The sequence below is a fragment of the Sciurus vulgaris genome, assembly GCF_902686455.1.
Source record: "Sciurus vulgaris genome assembly, chromosome: 2".
Lineage (NCBI taxonomy): Eukaryota > Metazoa > Chordata > Mammalia > Rodentia > Sciuridae > Sciurus > Sciurus vulgaris.
The window spans coordinates 30,841,668-30,859,675 of record NC_136462.1 but is presented as its reverse complement, the minus strand read 5'-3'; the positions used below and the strand labels follow the sequence as shown (position 1 = coordinate 30,859,675).

The 18,008-nt window shown below is 37.3% G+C and overlaps 1 protein-coding gene across 3 annotated transcripts in view; it reads left to right on the top strand.

Annotated features, from left to right (window-relative positions):
- Positions 1–18,008, top strand: part of PSEN1 (presenilin 1) — a 63,785-nt gene that overhangs the window by 13,767 nt on the left and 32,010 nt on the right. For all 3 annotated transcript variants that reach the window (XM_079129830.1, XM_079129828.1, XM_079129829.1), the window contains exon 4: positions 15,931–16,181. In XM_079129830.1, coding sequence (XP_078985956.1) covers positions 15,931–16,181 — 251 coding nt within the window. The remainder of the gene's footprint in view (positions 1–15,930; positions 16,182–18,008) is intronic.

Below are 18,008 nucleotides of genomic sequence, written 5' to 3'. Positions count from 1 at the left end.
AATTTCATCCATTTGCCTGCAAATGCCATAATTTTTTTATTCTTTATAGCTGAGTAATATTCCATTGTATATATATACCACAGTTTCTTTATCCATTCATCAACTGAAGGACATCTAGGTTGGTTCCACAGTCTGGCTATTGTGAATTGAGCAGCTATGAACATTGATGTGGGCTGTATCTCTGTAGTATGCTGATTTTCAGTCCTTTGGGTATAGACCAAGAAGTGGGATAGCTGGGTCAAATGGTGGGCCCATTCCAAGTTTTCTAAGGAATCTCCACACTGCTTTCCAGAGTGGCTGCACTAATTTGCAGCCCCACCAGCAATGTATGAGTGTACCTTTTTCCCCACATCCTCTCCAACACCTATTGTTGCTTGTATTCTTGATGATTGCCATTCTAATTGGGGTGAGATGAAATCTTAGTGTAGGTTTGATTTGCATTTCTCTTATTACTAAAGATGGTGAACATTTTTTCATATGTTTGTTGATTGCTTGTAGATCTTCTGTGAAGCGTCTGTTCATATCCTTAGCCCATTTGTTGATTGGGTTATTTGTATTCTTGGTGTAGAGTTTTTTGAGTTCTTTATATATTCTGGAAATTAGTGCTCTATCTGAAGTATGAGTGGCAAAGATATTCTCCCACTCTGTAGGCTCTCTCTTCCCATTGCTGATAGTTTCCTTTGCTGAGAGAAAGCTATTTAGTTTGAATCTATCCCAGTTATCGATTCTTGCTTTTATTTCTTGTGCTATGGGAGTCCTGTTAAGGAAGTCTGATCCTAAGCCAACAAGATGAAGATTTGGACCTACTTTTTCTTCTATAAGATGCAGGGTCTCTGGTCTGATTTCAAGGTCCTTGATCCATTGTGAGTTGATTTTTGTGCAGGGTGAGAGATAGGGGTTTAGTTTCATTCTGTTGCATATGGATTTCCAGTTTTCCCAGCACCATTTGTTGAAGAGAGTATCTTTTCTCCATTGCATATTTTTGGCACCTTTGTCTATTATGAGAAAACTGTATTTATTTGTGTTTGTGTCCGTATCCTCTATTCTGTACCATTGAGCTACCTGTCTATTTTGGTGCCAGTACCATGCCGTTTTTGTTACTATTGCTTTGTAGTATAGTTGAAGTTCTGGTATTGTGATACCCCCTGCTTCACTCTTACTGCTAAGGATTGCTTTAGCTATTCTGGGTTTCTTATTCTTCCAGATGAATTTCATGATTGCTTGCTCTATTTCTGTAAGGTACATCATTGGGATTTTAATTGGAATTGCATTGAATCTATATAGCACTTTTGGTAGTATGGCCATTTTGACAATATTAATTCTGCCTATGCAAGAACATTGTTTTTTTAAGAGAAAGCTTATGGGGGGTCAGCACAGTGGGCCCATTTTATAGCATTATTCCTTTAAACTTATGTGCCCACCACTCATATCTCTCTGTCCTCCATCACCAAAATGAAATTGAAAATGTAAACTTCACAATAGTGAAAATTAATGATTTTGATTTGGTATAGATTTACATCTTTTTGTGGATCAGCTAGAACTGTTCTGCTTTTCTAAGATATAGAAGAGTAAAATTTTTGGAAAGAAATCCAAAAGTAGTTTATATTGTTATTTAAGCCTTATGAACTATATCTTACAGCCTGATTTTCAAACTTTAATATGCCTTGGAATCCAATTCCTGGAGGAAATGTTATAACATTCTCTGGCCCCAAACCAAATTCCTGATTTGTACATCTGGTATGGGGCCAGAATTTGTATGTCTGACCAGTTGCCATGTTTTGCCAATGTTTCTGCTCCAGGAACTGTAATTTGGGAGCAACTGCGTTTGCATAAAGAACTAAAATGACATTAGAGAAAAACAATTAGATTTGTAAGTTCAATTTTCAGTGTTCTGTTCATATTAGTTTATCCTGAGCACATTTCTTAGTCCTTAAGGAAATAAATTGTCAATAGCTATTTGATTTAGAGTAGAAAATAATCAGTCATTTTTTGAAAGACCAGGAATGATTTGCTATATGAAAGCAATTGCTGAAGAACATTTATGTTAATCTACCTTCAGCTGCCAAATTGACATTAAAATGTGTCTGGTCTTTATAAATGAAGGTCAACCACAATAATCTTTCCAGATGTTGAAACACTCGCTGCAGAGAACTTTAGTAAATTGTTAGCTAATCACAGACTAACAGAAGTTGTGTTATTTCCTGGATGATGCTGGATCATTTTTGAGTGTGAGAAATCTATAAAATTAAAAAAAAAAAAACAAAAACGCAACCCTAACCCTATAAATTGGGACCTTGAGAAGAGAAAAATTAAAAAAATTTTTTGAATTAGATCTCGGGTCCCGTCATCCTAACAGTGTACTATTTGAAATAATGAATCTGTTTCCTTAGTTATGTCAAAGTGAAATGAGGGGGAAAAAAAGAGCTGAAAATCTTGTTGACCTCTAGAAGATTGTGCAAGCTTTTGCTTGACAGTATAGTGGGAAATCTTAGGCACATATCGTAAAAATTTGTCAAGAAACACTAACAAGCCCATAAATGTTAAATATTATCTCTAACCAGTTACGTCAGTTTTTCGGGGAAATGACAGCCTTCTTTGGCGTAGGGAATGGCTACACCTCTGACTCCAGGGAATCGCAAAGCTTGGGCAGGTGCCGGCTGGACTTCTGTGTGTTGTTGGAAACATATTGCCTGTGATTAAAAATGTTTTCAAGTTTTCCACTTAACTTGCCAGTCCTTTGGTTAAGTTACTCTTCTAATTCATCCAGTAGTGCAAGCTTAGGACACCTCATTTCTAATTGTAGAAATCCAAACAATAAAGTCTTAAATAGGATTATTCTTTCTTCTTTTGTGATGCTGGGGATTGAACCCAGGGACTGGTGCATGCTCGGCAAGTCCTCTACCACTGAACTGTATCCTATCTCTATATGTGTGTATGTTGAAAAACATGAGCATTTGAGGGATTGTGAAAATAAGTTTTTGTTTTCCTTGCAAAATCAGTACCTAAGTTTGTATTCAGTTACACAGAATTATAGATTTGAGTGTGGCAAAAACTGCCATGAACAAAGTCAAAAAAACAGATTAGGGCAAGGACTTATAATGCATAATGACACAGGACAATACTTTTTGATTCAGCATTTCCTCTTCTAGAAATTTATAAATACATTACCATAAGACTGTCAAGAAATATAGACAAGAATTTTAATTAAGGGTTAGGGATATGGTTCAGTGATAGAACATTTGCCTATCATGTGTCCCTAGATTCCATCTTCAACACTGGGAAAAAAGCATTATTTGTAGCAATGAGAATTTGGAGATGATCTCATATCTTTATCATTGAGGCATTAGTTACTTAGGGTTTTTCCAGTTAGTAGTACAAGGTTATGGCTAACAGAAAGGTTTCTTGATTAAATTGTCTCACTTTGAATCTCTACTCTAGAACTTCTGAGTTCTATGATCTTTGGCAAATTGTCTGTTCTTGTTAACCTTTTGTTTCTTTATCTTTTAAATGCAGTTTATAATAAATTTAAAGAATTTTAAGATTAAGATAATTCATAGCATAGGTCCAGCACATACTTGTTCATTAAATTATCAAAATTGTCAATATTATTATTATGCTGCTATTATATTTAATAATGAGGTATATTTATATGTCCAGCATAGAAAGATATTGAATACATTAAATGATAAAAGTAAATTGTAGGGGCTGGGGAGATAGCTTAGTCAGTAGAGTGCCAAGTACAAGGCCCTGGGTTCGATCCCCAGCACCAAAAAAAAAAAAAAAAAGTAAATTGTAGAATATTTTTTATAAAATCTAAACACGATAATGTGCGTGGTGGTGCATGCCTGTAATCCCAGCAACAGGAGACTGAAGCAGGAGCTTCATAAGTTCAAGGCCAGCCTCAGCAATTCAGTGAGACCCTGTCTCAAAATAAAATTGAAAAAGGGTTGGGGATGTAACTCAGTGATAGAGCACCCTTGTGTTCAACCCCCTAGTAACAACAACAACAAAAATCTAAAAGTGTGCCAGGTACAGGGGTGTTCAACTATAGTCCCAGATACTCAGTATGCTAAGGAGAATCTGAGGGTTGCTTGATTCCAGGAGTTTAAGACCAGCCTGGGCAACATGACAAGACTCCATCTCAAACAAAACAAAACACATCTTAAAGTGTTGCTCACCAAGTTCGTATTGTGGATCAGATGCAATTAGAGAGGATACTTTCTGTGTTATAAACTTTTGCTTATAACATTTCTTATAGAAATGATTTTTTAAAAATCCAGACAGATATACTTTTGTTTTAAAAATACCTCTATACTCTGTTGCTTGAGAAATAACCTCCCCATTTGAAGGTCCATGGGCCTTGTGTGGCTGGACCTGTACTTGCATCATGTTCTAAGAGTGCATGCCTGTAAATGAAGCCCTGATAAAATACTGCCAAAACTCTGAGGAACCTGGCTCTGAGAAACTAACCTCCCACCCACTCACCCTTCCCACAGGACCTCGCCCTCCTTGAGACTCACAGCGTTTATGTAGTAATCTTTCTCTTTGCCATTGAAATAAAATCACTTATAATGGCTACAATACTGGTTTTTCTGAGCTTTAAAAATAGTCATTAAGAGCAAAACTGTGGAGACAGGGTTAGATCAAGGGTTAGGGAAGAGAGTGGAGCACAAGTTTTTTAGGGCAGTAAAAATTTTCCTGTGTGGTACTGGCAGTGGTAGATAGGTATCATACAGGCTTGTCCATTCCTGCAGAATGTACACCAAGACTGAATCCTACTGGGCCCCTGTGGGCTTTGAGTGGTAATGACATGTGAGTATTGGTTCATCCATTGTAATAAATGAACTACTCTGGTGCCATGCTGTTGATAGTGGAAGGGGCTGGCTATGCACATGTGTGACAAGGGGCTTGTGGGAACCCTACTTTCTGGTTCGTTTTGCAGTGAACCTAAAACTTATTTAAATTCTCTTTTTGAAAGAAATGAGCTATCAAACTACACACAAAAACCTTTAAGTTCCTATCTTTTAAGAATACGTACTAAAATATTTATGAAGAAAATGATATACCTGAGATTTGCCTCAAAATAAAGTGGATGGAAGAAGAGAAACAAGATTACTTCTGATAGTACTTGTTTGAACTTTTTCCATAATGAAAAGATTTAAAAAAATTTTTTTTGAGTTGTAGGTGGACACAATACCTTTATTTTTTTAATTTTTATTCTGATTATACATGACAGCAAAACGCACTTTGATTCATTGTACACGGATGGAGCACAACTGTTCATTTCTCTGTATGTGATGTAGAGTCCATACTATTTGTGCATTCGTACAGGTATTTAGGTTAATGATGTCAGTCTCTTTCCACCATCTTTCCCACCCCTTGTCCCCTTCCCTACTCTCACTCCCCTCTGCCCAGTCCAAAGTTCCTCCATTCATCCTCCCTGCCTTATGGATTAGCTCTACATACCAGAGAAAACATTTGACCTTTTTTGGGGGGATTGGCTTATTTTGCTTAGCATAATATTCTCCAACTCCATCCACTTCCCTGCAAATGCCATAATTTTTTCTTCTTTAAGGCTGAGTAATATTCCATTGTGACAATGCCTTTATTTTATTTATTTATTTTTATATGGTGCTGAGGATTGAACCCAGTGCTTCATGTGTGCTAGGCAGGTGCTCTACCACTGAACCACAACCCCAGCCCCAAAATGTTTTTTTAATTAACCTTGAAAATAATGCTATGCCTAAATCATTCTAATTTTAAGCTACTAAGATTTTTCATTTTGTAAATCTCTCATATTTCTATTATCATCTTCCTCTCATTCTACAATTTTCAAAACACCTATATACCTCTTTTTGTTAAAGAAACATTATTTTAAAAATTGCTTTATCGTGATTTAATTGGCATATAGTAAACTAGAAATATTTAAAGTATATAATTTGCTAAGTTTTGACATATGTAAATACCCTTGAAACCACCACAACAGTCAAGATAGTGAACATACCCATTAACCCTAAAAGTTCCCTCTTATTTCTTTTGTAATCTCTTCCTCCTCTCCTCACCTCTTCCCAGGCAACCACTGACACACTTTTGTCACTATATTGTGGTTTTTGTCTCCTAGAATCTTATACAAATGGAATCATGCAGACTTTTATCTGGCTTCTTTCATTAAGAATAATTATTTTGATATTTATCAATGTTAAATATCAATAGTTTATGTAGTTTATTCCTTTTTATCCTTGAGTTGCATTCCATTTTAAGTATATACCGTGTTTTGTGTTTTTGTCCATTTTCTTGTTTGGGCATTTAGGTTGTTTTCTAGTTGAGACAAAGTACTATGAATATTCACGTACAAATCTTTGAACAAATGCTTTCATTTATCTTGGGTGAAGTCTTAGGAGTCGAATATGAACTAATATGGTAGGTCATGTTTAATTTGTTAAGATACTACCAATTTTCCAAATTGTATAATTTTATGTTCCCACCAGCAATGTATAAGAGTTCCAGTTCCTCCACATCTTGTCAGCACTTCACACAATCAGTCTTTAACTCTTAGCCTTCTAGGATGTATGTAGTAGTATCCCATTGTGGTTTTAATTCACATTTCTCTAATGAATATTGGTGTTGAGTGTCTTTTCATGTATTCGTCATATTGATACCATCTTTAGTGAAGTGTCTATTCAAATCTCTTGTCTATTTTAAAATAACTTTATTGGATTTTGAAAGTTCTTAATATTCTGGATTCAAGTCCTCCATAACACACACACACACACACACACACACACACACACACACACGGTAAGTTTTTTCTCCAGTGTTTGACTTGTCTTTTAATTGGTGTTTTTTTCTTCCTTTCTTCTTTCCTTTTTTTTTTTTTTTTTTTAACAGCAGAAGTTTTAAACATTGATGAAGTCCCTTTTATCAGTTTATTCTTTTGAGGATTCTTTAAGAAATATTAGCCTAATCCAAATTCTCAAAAGTTTTTTCCTTCATTTTTTTCTGTAAGCTTTATAGTTTCATGTTTACATTAGGGCTGTGGCTGCACATTGTGGCACATGCTTATACTCTCATCTACTTGGGAGGCTGATGCAGGAGGATTACATGAGCCCAGGAGTTCAAGGCCAGCCTAGGGAACATAGCAAGATCTGGTCTCAAAAACAGATTATGTTTTAGTCTGTGATCCATTTTGAGTTGATTTTTTTTTTTAATATGATTCGAGGTATGGATCAAGTTCTTTGTTTTCCATATGTACATTCAGTTGTTTCAGCCCCATTTTTTGAAGAAGACTATAATCTCCAATCAGGTGCCTTTGCATCTTTGGTAAAAATCACTTGTTCATTAATGTCTGGGTCTGTTCCTGGGCTCTCTGTTCTGTTCCATTGGTCTGTTTATTTTTGTGCCAATACCGGGTTTTCATGATGAACTATAACTGTAGATTAAGTGATAAATAACATGTACGATTTAACCATTTTAATATATAGTTATTTTTAATGTACATCCGAACCATTTTTATGTACCATTGAGTATTAACTGCATTCACATTGTTGTGTACCAGATCACTAGAACTTTTTTCATGCAAAACTGAACCTGTATCCATTGAACAACAACTCTTATCCCCTTCCTCCAACCTCTGCAGTCACAATTATACTTTGTGTTTCTGTGAGTTTGACTACCTTGTTTAACTCATTTAAGTGGAGTCATAACACTATTTGTCTTTTTGTGACTTGCTTATTTTGTGACTTAGCATGGTGTCCTCAAAGTTCATCCCTACTATAGCAGGTGACAGAATTTTCTTTTTTGTGCGTTTGAGATGGGGTCTCACTGCTTACCCAGGCTGGTCCTGAACTCTGGGCTCAAGTGATCCTGCCACATCAGCCTTCTGAATATAGCTGGCACTATAGGCATGTATCACTGTACCAGGCTAGGATTTTCTTTTTTAAGACTGGATAATATTGTCTTGTATTTATTTGCCACATTTTCTTTATTCATCCATTTGCTAATGGACATTTGGCTGATTCTTATTCTGGACCATAGTGAGTAATGCTATGATGAGCATTAGTGTGCAAATATCTCTTCAGATCCTGTTTTCAACTCAGTTCTTTGGGATTGCTGGATTACATATTAATTCTGTTTTTAAATTTTTGAGATCCCTCTATGTTATTTTCCTCCTATACATTCCCATCAGCAATGCACAGGAGTTGCATTTTCTTCATGGCATCGCCTGTTTTTAATTTTCTAGTGAGGTTTTTGTTTGTTTTGTTTGTTCATTTCACAGTGCTGGAGATCCAGCCCATGGCCTTAAGCATGCTAGACGAGCACTGTACTCCTGACCCTAAACCCTTAGCCTCTAGTTTGTTTTTTTATGGTGGCCCTCCAAATGAATGTGAAGTACATTTTCTAGATATGTTTTGTAGGTATTTTTTCCCATTTTATAGGTTACTTTTTAATCTGTTGATTGTGTAATGTTATGTGCAGTTTTTAAGTTTGGTGTAGTCCCATTTGTCTACTTTTGCTTTTATTCTTTAATTTCTCTTAGCAGTATTTTGTAGTTTTCAGTGTGCAGGATTTGGGGGGCTCCCAAGACCACCGTCAGGTTCAGTAATGCATTGGAAGAATTCACAGAACTCCCAAAAGCTTTTATACTCATGGTTATAGTTTATTATAGTCAAAGGATACAGATTAACCTTAGCAATAGAAGAAGGCACTTAGGCAGGGTCCTGGAGGCAAGAGGCACAAGCTTCCATTTATTCTTTCCCAGCAGAGTTGTATAGGTAGTGCTTAATTCTCCTGGCCACAAGTTTTGACAGTACTCTTAGAGTTTTGCCAACCAGGGAAGCACACCCAACCTTGGTGTCCAGTGTTTTTATTGGAGATGGGACACAGACAGGACCCTTGTTCTCTAGCACCTTCAGAGGCCAAACTGATACTGTGATCCAAAGCCCCACCATTGATCACATTTTTAGCATAAAATAGCTGGTTTTACCTGAGACCTCTTAAAAATATAGACAGTCTTAACAGGCTGTCCAGGGGCCTAGAGGTTATCTTCAGGAACTAGGCAGAGACTGAATCTTTTTTTTGGCATGTGCAGGGTTTGAACAACCCTCCTGTGCTGAGTTAATCCCTTTACAATAGGCCTTTCACATCTTTTCATCCTTTAGTCTCAGCTCAGATATTACTTCCTCAGGTATTTTCTGGCCATACTGTCCAAAAGTAGACCCATCCCATGTGTTCTCTACCATCCTGTTTATTCCTTTTACAGTACTATCTCACTCTATAATTATCTGATTATCTGTCTCGGTTTCAAAGTTGTACACAAGAGCAGGGACCTTTATCTTTTAATTTTTTATTTATTTATTTAGTTATACGTGGCAGTGGAATGTATTTTGACATATCATACATACCTGGCGGATTAACTTCCCATTCTTGTCGTTGTACATGATGTGGAGTTACCCTGGTTGTATATTCATATAAGAACATAGGAAAGTTATGTTTGATTCATTCTGTCTTTCCTATTTCCATCCTCCTCCCATCCCTTCATTCCCTTTCTCTAATCCAGTAAACTTCTATCCCACCACCCCACCCCTCCATCCTTGATTATTGTGAGTTAGTATCTGCATATCAGAGGACATTTGGCTTTTGGGTTTTTTTGGGGATTGACTTATTTAACTTAGCCTGATAGTCTCCAGTTCCATCCATTTAGCAGCAAATGCCAGAATTTCATTCTTTTTTATGACCGAGTAATAATCTATTGTGTATATGTACCACATTTTCTTTATCCGTTCATCTGTTGAAGGGCACCTACATTGGTTCCATATCTTAGCCATTTGTGAATTGAACTGCTATAAACCTTGATGTGACTGCATCACTGAAGAATGCTGATTTTAAGTTCTTTGGGTATTTGCCGAGGAGTGGGATAACTGAGTCAAGTGATGGTTCCATTCCAGGTTTTCTTAGGAATCTCCATACTGCTTTCCTCAGTGGTTGCACCAATTTTGCAGTCTTACCAGCAAAGTAGTAGTGAACCTTTTCCCCACATTCTTGCCTTGCCAACATTTACTGCTACTTGTAATTTTTTTTTGTGTTGGGGTGGTTACCAGGGATTGAACTCAGGGACACTTGGCCACTGAGCCATATCTCCTGTCCTATTCCCTGTATCATTTAGAGATATGGTCTCACCGAGTTGCTTATTACCTTGTTTTTGCTGATTCTGGCTTAAAACTCACGATCCTCCTGCCTCAGCCTCCCCAGTTGCTGGGATTACAGGTGTATGCCACACACCTGGCATTACTTGAATTCTTTTTTTTTTTTTTTTTTTTTTTTGCGGTGCTGGGAATCGAACCCAGGGCCTTGTGCTTGCAAGGCAAGCTCTCTACCGACTGAGCTATCCCCAGCCCATTACTTGTATTCTTAATAATTGCCATTCTGATTGAAGTGAGAGGAAGTCTCAGTGTAGTTTTAATTTGCATTTCTCTAATTGCTGAGATGTTGAACATTTTTTCACGTATTTGTTGACTGATTGTATTTCTTCTGTGAAGTGTGTGTTCAGTTTCTTAGCCCATTTATTGATTGGGTTGTTTTTTTGATGTTAAGTTTTTTGAGTTCTTTGTATGTCCTGGAGATTAATGCTCTATTTGGGCTGCAGGTGGCAAAGATTTTATCTCATTCTGTAGGCTCTCTCTCCACATTTTTTATTGTTCCCTTTGCTGTGAAGAAGCGTTTTAGTTTGATAACCATTCCATTTATTGATTGTTGATTTTACTTCTCATGCTTTAGGAGTCTTGTTTAGGAAGTTGGTTCCTAAGCTGACATGATGGAGAGTTGGGCCTACTTTTTCTTCTAGTAGGCACAGGGTCTCTGGTCTAATGCCTAGGTCCTTGATCCACTTTGAGGTGAGTTTTGTGCAGGGTGAAAGATAGAAGTCTAATTTCATTTTGCTACATATGGTTTTCCCGTTTTCCTCACACTGTTGAAGAGGCTGTCTTTTCTTCAGTGTATGTTTATGGCACCTTTCTCTAGTGTGAGATAACAATATTTATGTGGGCTTGTCTTTGTGTTTTCTGTTTTGTACTGTTGGTCTTCATGACTGTTTTGGTGCCAGTACCTTGCCATTTTTGTTACTGTAACTCAGTAGTGTAATTTAAGGTCTGGTATTGTGATGCCTTCTGAGAGCAGGGACCTCATATGTCTTGTTCATTTGCTATATCCTAGCACCTAGCACAGTGACTTGAACATAGCTGGCATTCAGTATTTTTAAAAATTAATTTATCTAATAATTATAGTACTTAGAAAAATTAAAGAAATTTGCCATCAACCAAATGGCAAAAGATATGGATAGATAGTTCATTAAAAGAAAAATGTTCAAACTTCCTGGTACTAAGAGAAATTAAAATTACACTGAGATTCTGTATTTTACCTATCAGGTTGGCAGAATCTAAGCAATGACTAATAGAATGTGTTAGTAAGGGCATGGTAAAATAAGTTGTCTCTTTGCTGAATCTGTGAATCTATGGGGAGTGGCTGGCAGTGTGGGATTTGGCAAAATATATCAGTATGAAATGCGAATATACTTTAATGCACCAATTATACTTCAGAGAACTTACCCTATAATATACCCACATGCATGTTTAGTGATTTATGGGGGCATTTATTGCAGCTTTGTATGTAAAGCAAAACATTGGAAAGAAGCAAGTTAAATGTCTATTATTAGGGGATTGGCTAAATAAATCATGATACATTCATATACTGATTATTGGCTTTTTTTTTTTTTTTTTTTAAACAAAAGGAATGAGGATCCAGGCATGCTGGCATGTGTCTAATCTCAGCTACTTGGAAAACTGAGACAGAAAGATCACAAGTTTGAGGCTAACCTGGGCAACATAGCAAAACCCCATCTATCTCAAAAAAAAAAAAAAAAAAAAAAAAAAAAAAAAGAATATGAGGATATCTTCATGCATTGATGTATATAATTTTTTTTTTTTTAAAGTTCTAAGTTTCTAAGTAAAGAGAGATGTAGCTCAGTTGGTAGAGTGCTTGCCTAACGTATACTAAACCCTGGATTCAATTCCTGGCACCAAACAACAACAACAACAACAAATCACATAATTAGTGAAGAAAATAAAACATAGTGCATTTATTTTGTTACCATGTATGTGAAAATAAGGAATATATATATTTATTTTTGCCTGTGTATGCATGAAGAAACTTAGAAAGGAGTTGAGAATAACAACAGCTGGGGAGTTAGAAAATGAAGTAGATCATTTAGAGGAAGGCGATTTGTGGTACACGTTTTTATAGCTTTTTAACTTTAGAATTATGCAGGTGTTTTACCTTTTAAATAAACTACCATTTTTTAAAAAAAAAATTTAAAATAGCATCCAAAGTATCTACTCTTTGTCATACTTTGGATAATGGGAGAGAGAGAGAACTAGAAATTTCAAGTGTGTGACTGCTAAGTTATCTGGACCATTTTCAGCCTGGAGGCAGGGCAGGATGGGGTTGGTTCTCATTCTTTATGAACCAGAACATCCAGTATTGTGAATGAGCATGTGATGGCCTCTTTCCTGCCAGACTTTATCCAGTTGACAATTCCTATAGCCTAATAGGAGGGCTGTGGTACCAGAAAGAACACAGGTTTTGAAGCAGGAGATTGGAATTTAATTTCTACTGTTTTCTGGTTTTAAGGTTTTGGACTAGTTGTGTCTGTGAATAAATGAGATAGTGTGAGAGAGCTGTGTGAATTACCAAATACTGTGTAAAGGTAGCTCTTAGTACTTGAATGGTCTCATCATGTTGATGGGAATCATCTTGCTAAACATTAATCATAGAGGTCACAGTTCTTCCAGAGGACCTCGTCACCTACTTTTCTGGGAGAATAAAAGTCTGAATTCTCTCAACTCTACTGTTCCTCAGCTATTGTCACATTATGTCCCTATCCTCCAGACCTCACCTTCCTCTTAATCCTTTCCATCCTGCTGGACTTTGGCCATGTAGTAACTTGGGGTCAGCAAAAATTCTCTTTCTTGGCAGGTGGTGTTTCTGCTTCTGCTTTGCAATAGTTTCCTTTCCATTCCCTCCAACTTACCTCATGACCTCCAGACTGAGGAAGAAGGCCCTGGTGCCTTTTCTCCCCTACCCATTTCCATTAGTCATCACTCCCTGCTTGCTGTTCAGTCTTTTCTCACCTCTGTACTTTGACCTGACATGTATGCTCAAGTCTCTAACAGCTCTAAAATAACTTTTTTGAGTTTGAGTTCCTGTCTCATCAAACTTTTATTTTGCTTTGAAGAATGAATGCCTTTACTTTGTTAATTTCCATTAATTTCCCAATCCATTATGATTTATCATCTGATTTCCCTCTTTACTGTTTCACTAGGTGAACTTCCCATTGCCAAATTCAGTGACCTTTGGGCTCTCCTCCTCCCTGCCTGTTGGAATCACTTCTGTGTTGTGTGGACTCTCCAGGGTGTTTTTCCCTGTTCTCTTAAAGCCTTTTCACTGTTTTTTTCTCTCATTACCTACTACTTAATCTTGGGGTTATTCACACTTCTTGGTCAACTTCTTACTGCAGTTTTCCTTCCACAGCTGTGTGTTATATTAATGAGTATTTTGTCCATTTCCATGACTGTCCACCTCTTCTCTAAGGTTGACTTTCCTATTGCTCACTATCTTTGAATTTTCCTACTGGTTGCAGGTACTTCAGATTCACTTCTGTTTCTAACTAAAGTATTTCTCCTCTCTCTATCAGTACCATCATCATCAACCTGATCCCTTATAGTTGACTGTAATTTGCAACAAGCCCTAGCAGTTCAACTTCTGAATGCATCTAGTTTTCATTGCCAGATTTTTTAAAACTGCTACATAATCTGATTGTATCACTTCCTCAACTTTAACAATCTTTATGACTTTTTTTTTATTGCCTACATGATAAGGTCTAAAGTCCTTGGCATGACAAATACATTTCTCAACAATTTGTTCTTTAACTTATAAAGTTTTGAAGTACACAGTCTTAGATCTTATTTCATTATTGCCACAGCAGAGTATCTGGAATATAGTAAAAGGATTACTTGTGGCATGGTTATATTGGAAAGGAAATTAAAAAAGAATCCCCAGCCCTCACCATGTCTGCAGAGCCCATGTTGTCTTATAAATGGCAAGTTAGGAGGTAGTTGAGACTTGACTTCGGGAGACAGGCTGGCCTGTGTTCAGAACCTCTAGTCACACTAGCTGTGACTGTTTCCTTATCTCAGAAGTGGTGATGATGGGGTGAATATAAGAATTAAAGGTATGGGGCTGGGGCTGTAGCTCAGCGGTAGAGTGCTTGCCTTGCACATGCAAGGCACTGGGTTCGATCCTCAGCACCACATGAAAACAAAGATATTGTGTCCATCTACAACTAAAAAATATTAAAAAAAAAAAAAAGAATTAAAGGTAATATACGTACCACAACCACTGGTACCTTGGAATTATTTAAGCCATTAATAAATGTGGGATGTGTTTTTAATGAATAGTAATATTTTATTATTAGTGATAGTTATACTCTATAGTTAAAAATGAGGTACAAACCATGTGCAGCAGTACACGCCTGTAATCCCAGCAACTCAGTGGCAGGAGAGTTGCAAATTCGAGGCCTATCTCAGCAACTTAATAAGACTCTGCCTCAAAATTTAAAAAATACGAAGGACTAGGGGGCAGATAGCTCAGTGGTAGTGCACCCTAAGTTCAATCCCAGTACCAAAAATTTTAAAAAACTAAATATAAGGAACAAAAATAGTTTGTTCCCAAATGATCCTCCTGAGTAACAGGGACCAACATTCTACCTTCATCTCCTATTCACTTACCCATGAGAAGGAGGGGTACCTAGGTTTTTTCTTTTTTTCCTGTCACCTGTTATTTTTATTATTTGTTGTTTCTTTTGTTATTCTACCTTTTACAAAAACTAAGTTTTAACATAGGAACCTTGATAGCAAAAGTTCAATCTGAATAAGAAAATATAAGTCCGGTAGTCTAGGAAGTAGCTCAGTGGTAGAGTATTGAGAGAAGGTAGGGTGAGGGAGAGAGGGGAGAGGGGAGAGGAGAGAGAGAGAGAGAAAATGGTATCTGGATTAAGAGTTTGAGGAAAGTAGAATCTCAGAAAATTTCTTATTTCATTATCAGTACTTTATCAAGTATTTATTAATCCCTTATACAGGGTGCATTAAGGGATGTGGAAAATAGGAACACGGGCCATCAGAATTAAGGCCTAGTTGCTCTCCAAGGGAATTTTTCCTATTTTTAATGTATTAAAATTTCAGATATAGTTTTGAAGATAATTATAGCTTTATATGCAATTGTAAGAACTAATGCAGAGAGATTCCTTGAGCAGCATGGATTTTAGTCTTATTAATAATGAAGGTTAGGACTGGGGTTGTGGCTCAGTGGTAAAGCACTTGCCTCGCATGCGTGGGGCATTGAGTTTAATCCTTAGCACCACATAAATAAATAAAGACATTGTGTCCATTACAACTAAAAAAGAAAAAAATAATGAAGGTTAATTAGTTCCTTTTGTAACTGGTGCGAACTTGCAGGTAGAAAATGCTTCTTGAATGTGAAAAGGTGAGCTTCCTCTGCAGTTGCTAAGGCTAAAGGTGTGATACTGGTGTCCGTTTGTAAGCCAAACCTCTAAGTTGAGTTCAGTTGTCTTAGGCTGAGAATGGGAGGAGAGAGTGAGGTGAGCCAGACCCAGCTAAGAGGCAGGGCCCTGCCTTCAGGGAACAGTGGTAAACTGATCTAGACTTGAACTGCACGCTACCTGCAAGTTGGTTCTTTCCTGTCTCAAGTTTTTAGAACTCAAGTAATGTCTGGCCTAATTGTTTTATGTTTCATTTTTTTATTTCGAACCCCTTATCCTCCTGAGAGTCTGATTTGTTAACAATGTTTTTCTTGTGCTTTTAGAATGATAATCGAGAACGGCAGGATCATGGTGATAGGCGAAGACCTGGGAACCCTGAGCCGGTGTCTAATGGCCGACCCCAGGGTAACTCACAGCAAGTGGTGGAGCAAGATGAGGAAGAGGATGAGGAGCTGACACTGAAATATGGCGCCAAACATGTCATCATGCTCTTTGTCCCTGTCACCCTCTGTATGGTGGTGGTGGTGGCTACCATCAAATCTGTCAGCTTTTATACCCGGAAAGATGGGCAGCTGTACGTATGAGTGTTTTGTTTTATTGTTCTTAAGGTCAGTGTGGCTTTTCTTCAGTGTGTCTTCATCACCTTTGAAGGCCTTTGCACTGAAGGAGCATGAAGTCCATTTTTTCTGATGATCAGGGCAGTTGAGAAAGCAAGGGGTTGTTACTTGATACTTTTAAGTGGGAATATGAATGTTGCAGTTGTTTCCTGAACAGTGTCATGGATGGGGCTGAATATATTTGGAATTGAACAGGTTAACCATGATCTTTCCTTCCTCAGGGCCATAGGGCCATTGTTCTTATGTTTGGAATGTCCTTTCCTTTTCTAACTTTTGTGGATAAATTTCTATCATCCTTCTTATTTTGACTTAAATGTTAAATCCTCAGAAGTAACTTCCCACATCTCCTAACACCGCCTTCCTAATATTCTTTCTCACAGCAGCCTATTCTTTCTCATTTGTCACAATTTACAAAAATGTTTATTTACATTATTTAATGTGTGATTTCCTTTACAATAAGGCCTGTGAGAGCTCTTTGTCTTCAGAACTACTCAGGAAAAAAAAGTTGTTAATTGAAAGGATGAATATCTAATGTAAGCTAGCACTTGGAACTGTCATGTAGACTCCCTGGTGCTGTTGGTGTTGCTCTTGGCCTCCATGAAAAGTGCTCCAATTCAGATGTCATCTAGTCCTGTCTTAAGAACTAGAGTTTTAAGAATAGTTTTAGAATGTGAATTTGAGATATGTCTGAAAAACTGCCTGGTGTCTGAAAGCCAAGCTCTTAGCCTTCTAGCAGTATGACTGAGACATAAGCGAAGGGCAGGTATCAGAGACAGTAAGTAGCCTGAGGGATTGGGGACTATTATCAGTATAAATCAGAATTAGGTTTGGCTACATATTACAGGACAAGGGTTACAAGTCCCAACCCACAGGCCAGCTCAACCTGCCTCCTGTTTTTGTGAATAAACTTTGGAACAAGACTGTGTCCATTTGTTTATTTTTGTCTATGACTACTTTCACACTATAGTAGCAACGGAGACCATGTGACCCATAAAACTTAAAATATTTATTATCTGGCCCTTTATAGAAAGTTTGCTGACCCTGTTAGAGAAAGATTAGTTTAAATGGTACCTTTTTCTCTTGCCCATAGGGTAACACAGAGGTAGCCTTTCCAGATTGATAGAGCAGCTTCACATTCATCAAATACTCGGGCTTCTTTTTTCTTTCTTCTTTGACTTCTGTCAAAGGTTACTTCAGAGTCCAGGGTGGAGCCCCACTCTTCATCTGGAAAGCAGGAAGTAGTGGGGGGGAAAGGCATAGAACATCTCTCTCTCAGCAGAATGCACTCTTGTGCAGAAGCTCTTTGTACAACATCACCTTATAACTCACTGTCCTTTCCTTAGTGTCATGGTCATATCTAGCTACAAGGGAATCAGAAATAAATCTTTCAGTCGAAAACATTGGCACCTGGACTCACAGTATTTTTATGTCAGCAAGATAAGGGAAAGTAGACATGTGACATTATCTCAAATCAACACTAGTTTCCATCCTTCTACAGATGAAAGACAATAATTACAAGCCACATTATCTTTGCCGACCATCTGTCAACCTAGGTAATTAATGTTGCAGAATCTGGTTATTTAACAGATTAATAAACAGTGGAGAATACATTTGATAAGGCAATTATTTCAATACAAAGCATCCACTAGGTGGAGCCAGTGCCTGGCTCACATAAACTCATCTCTCCATATCTTAGATATTTCCTTTTATTTTTGAAGCAACTATTAAGAGTATAGCCCTTTTTCTTAGGTTAAAAATTCTAGGGCTGGAGTTGTGGCTCAGTG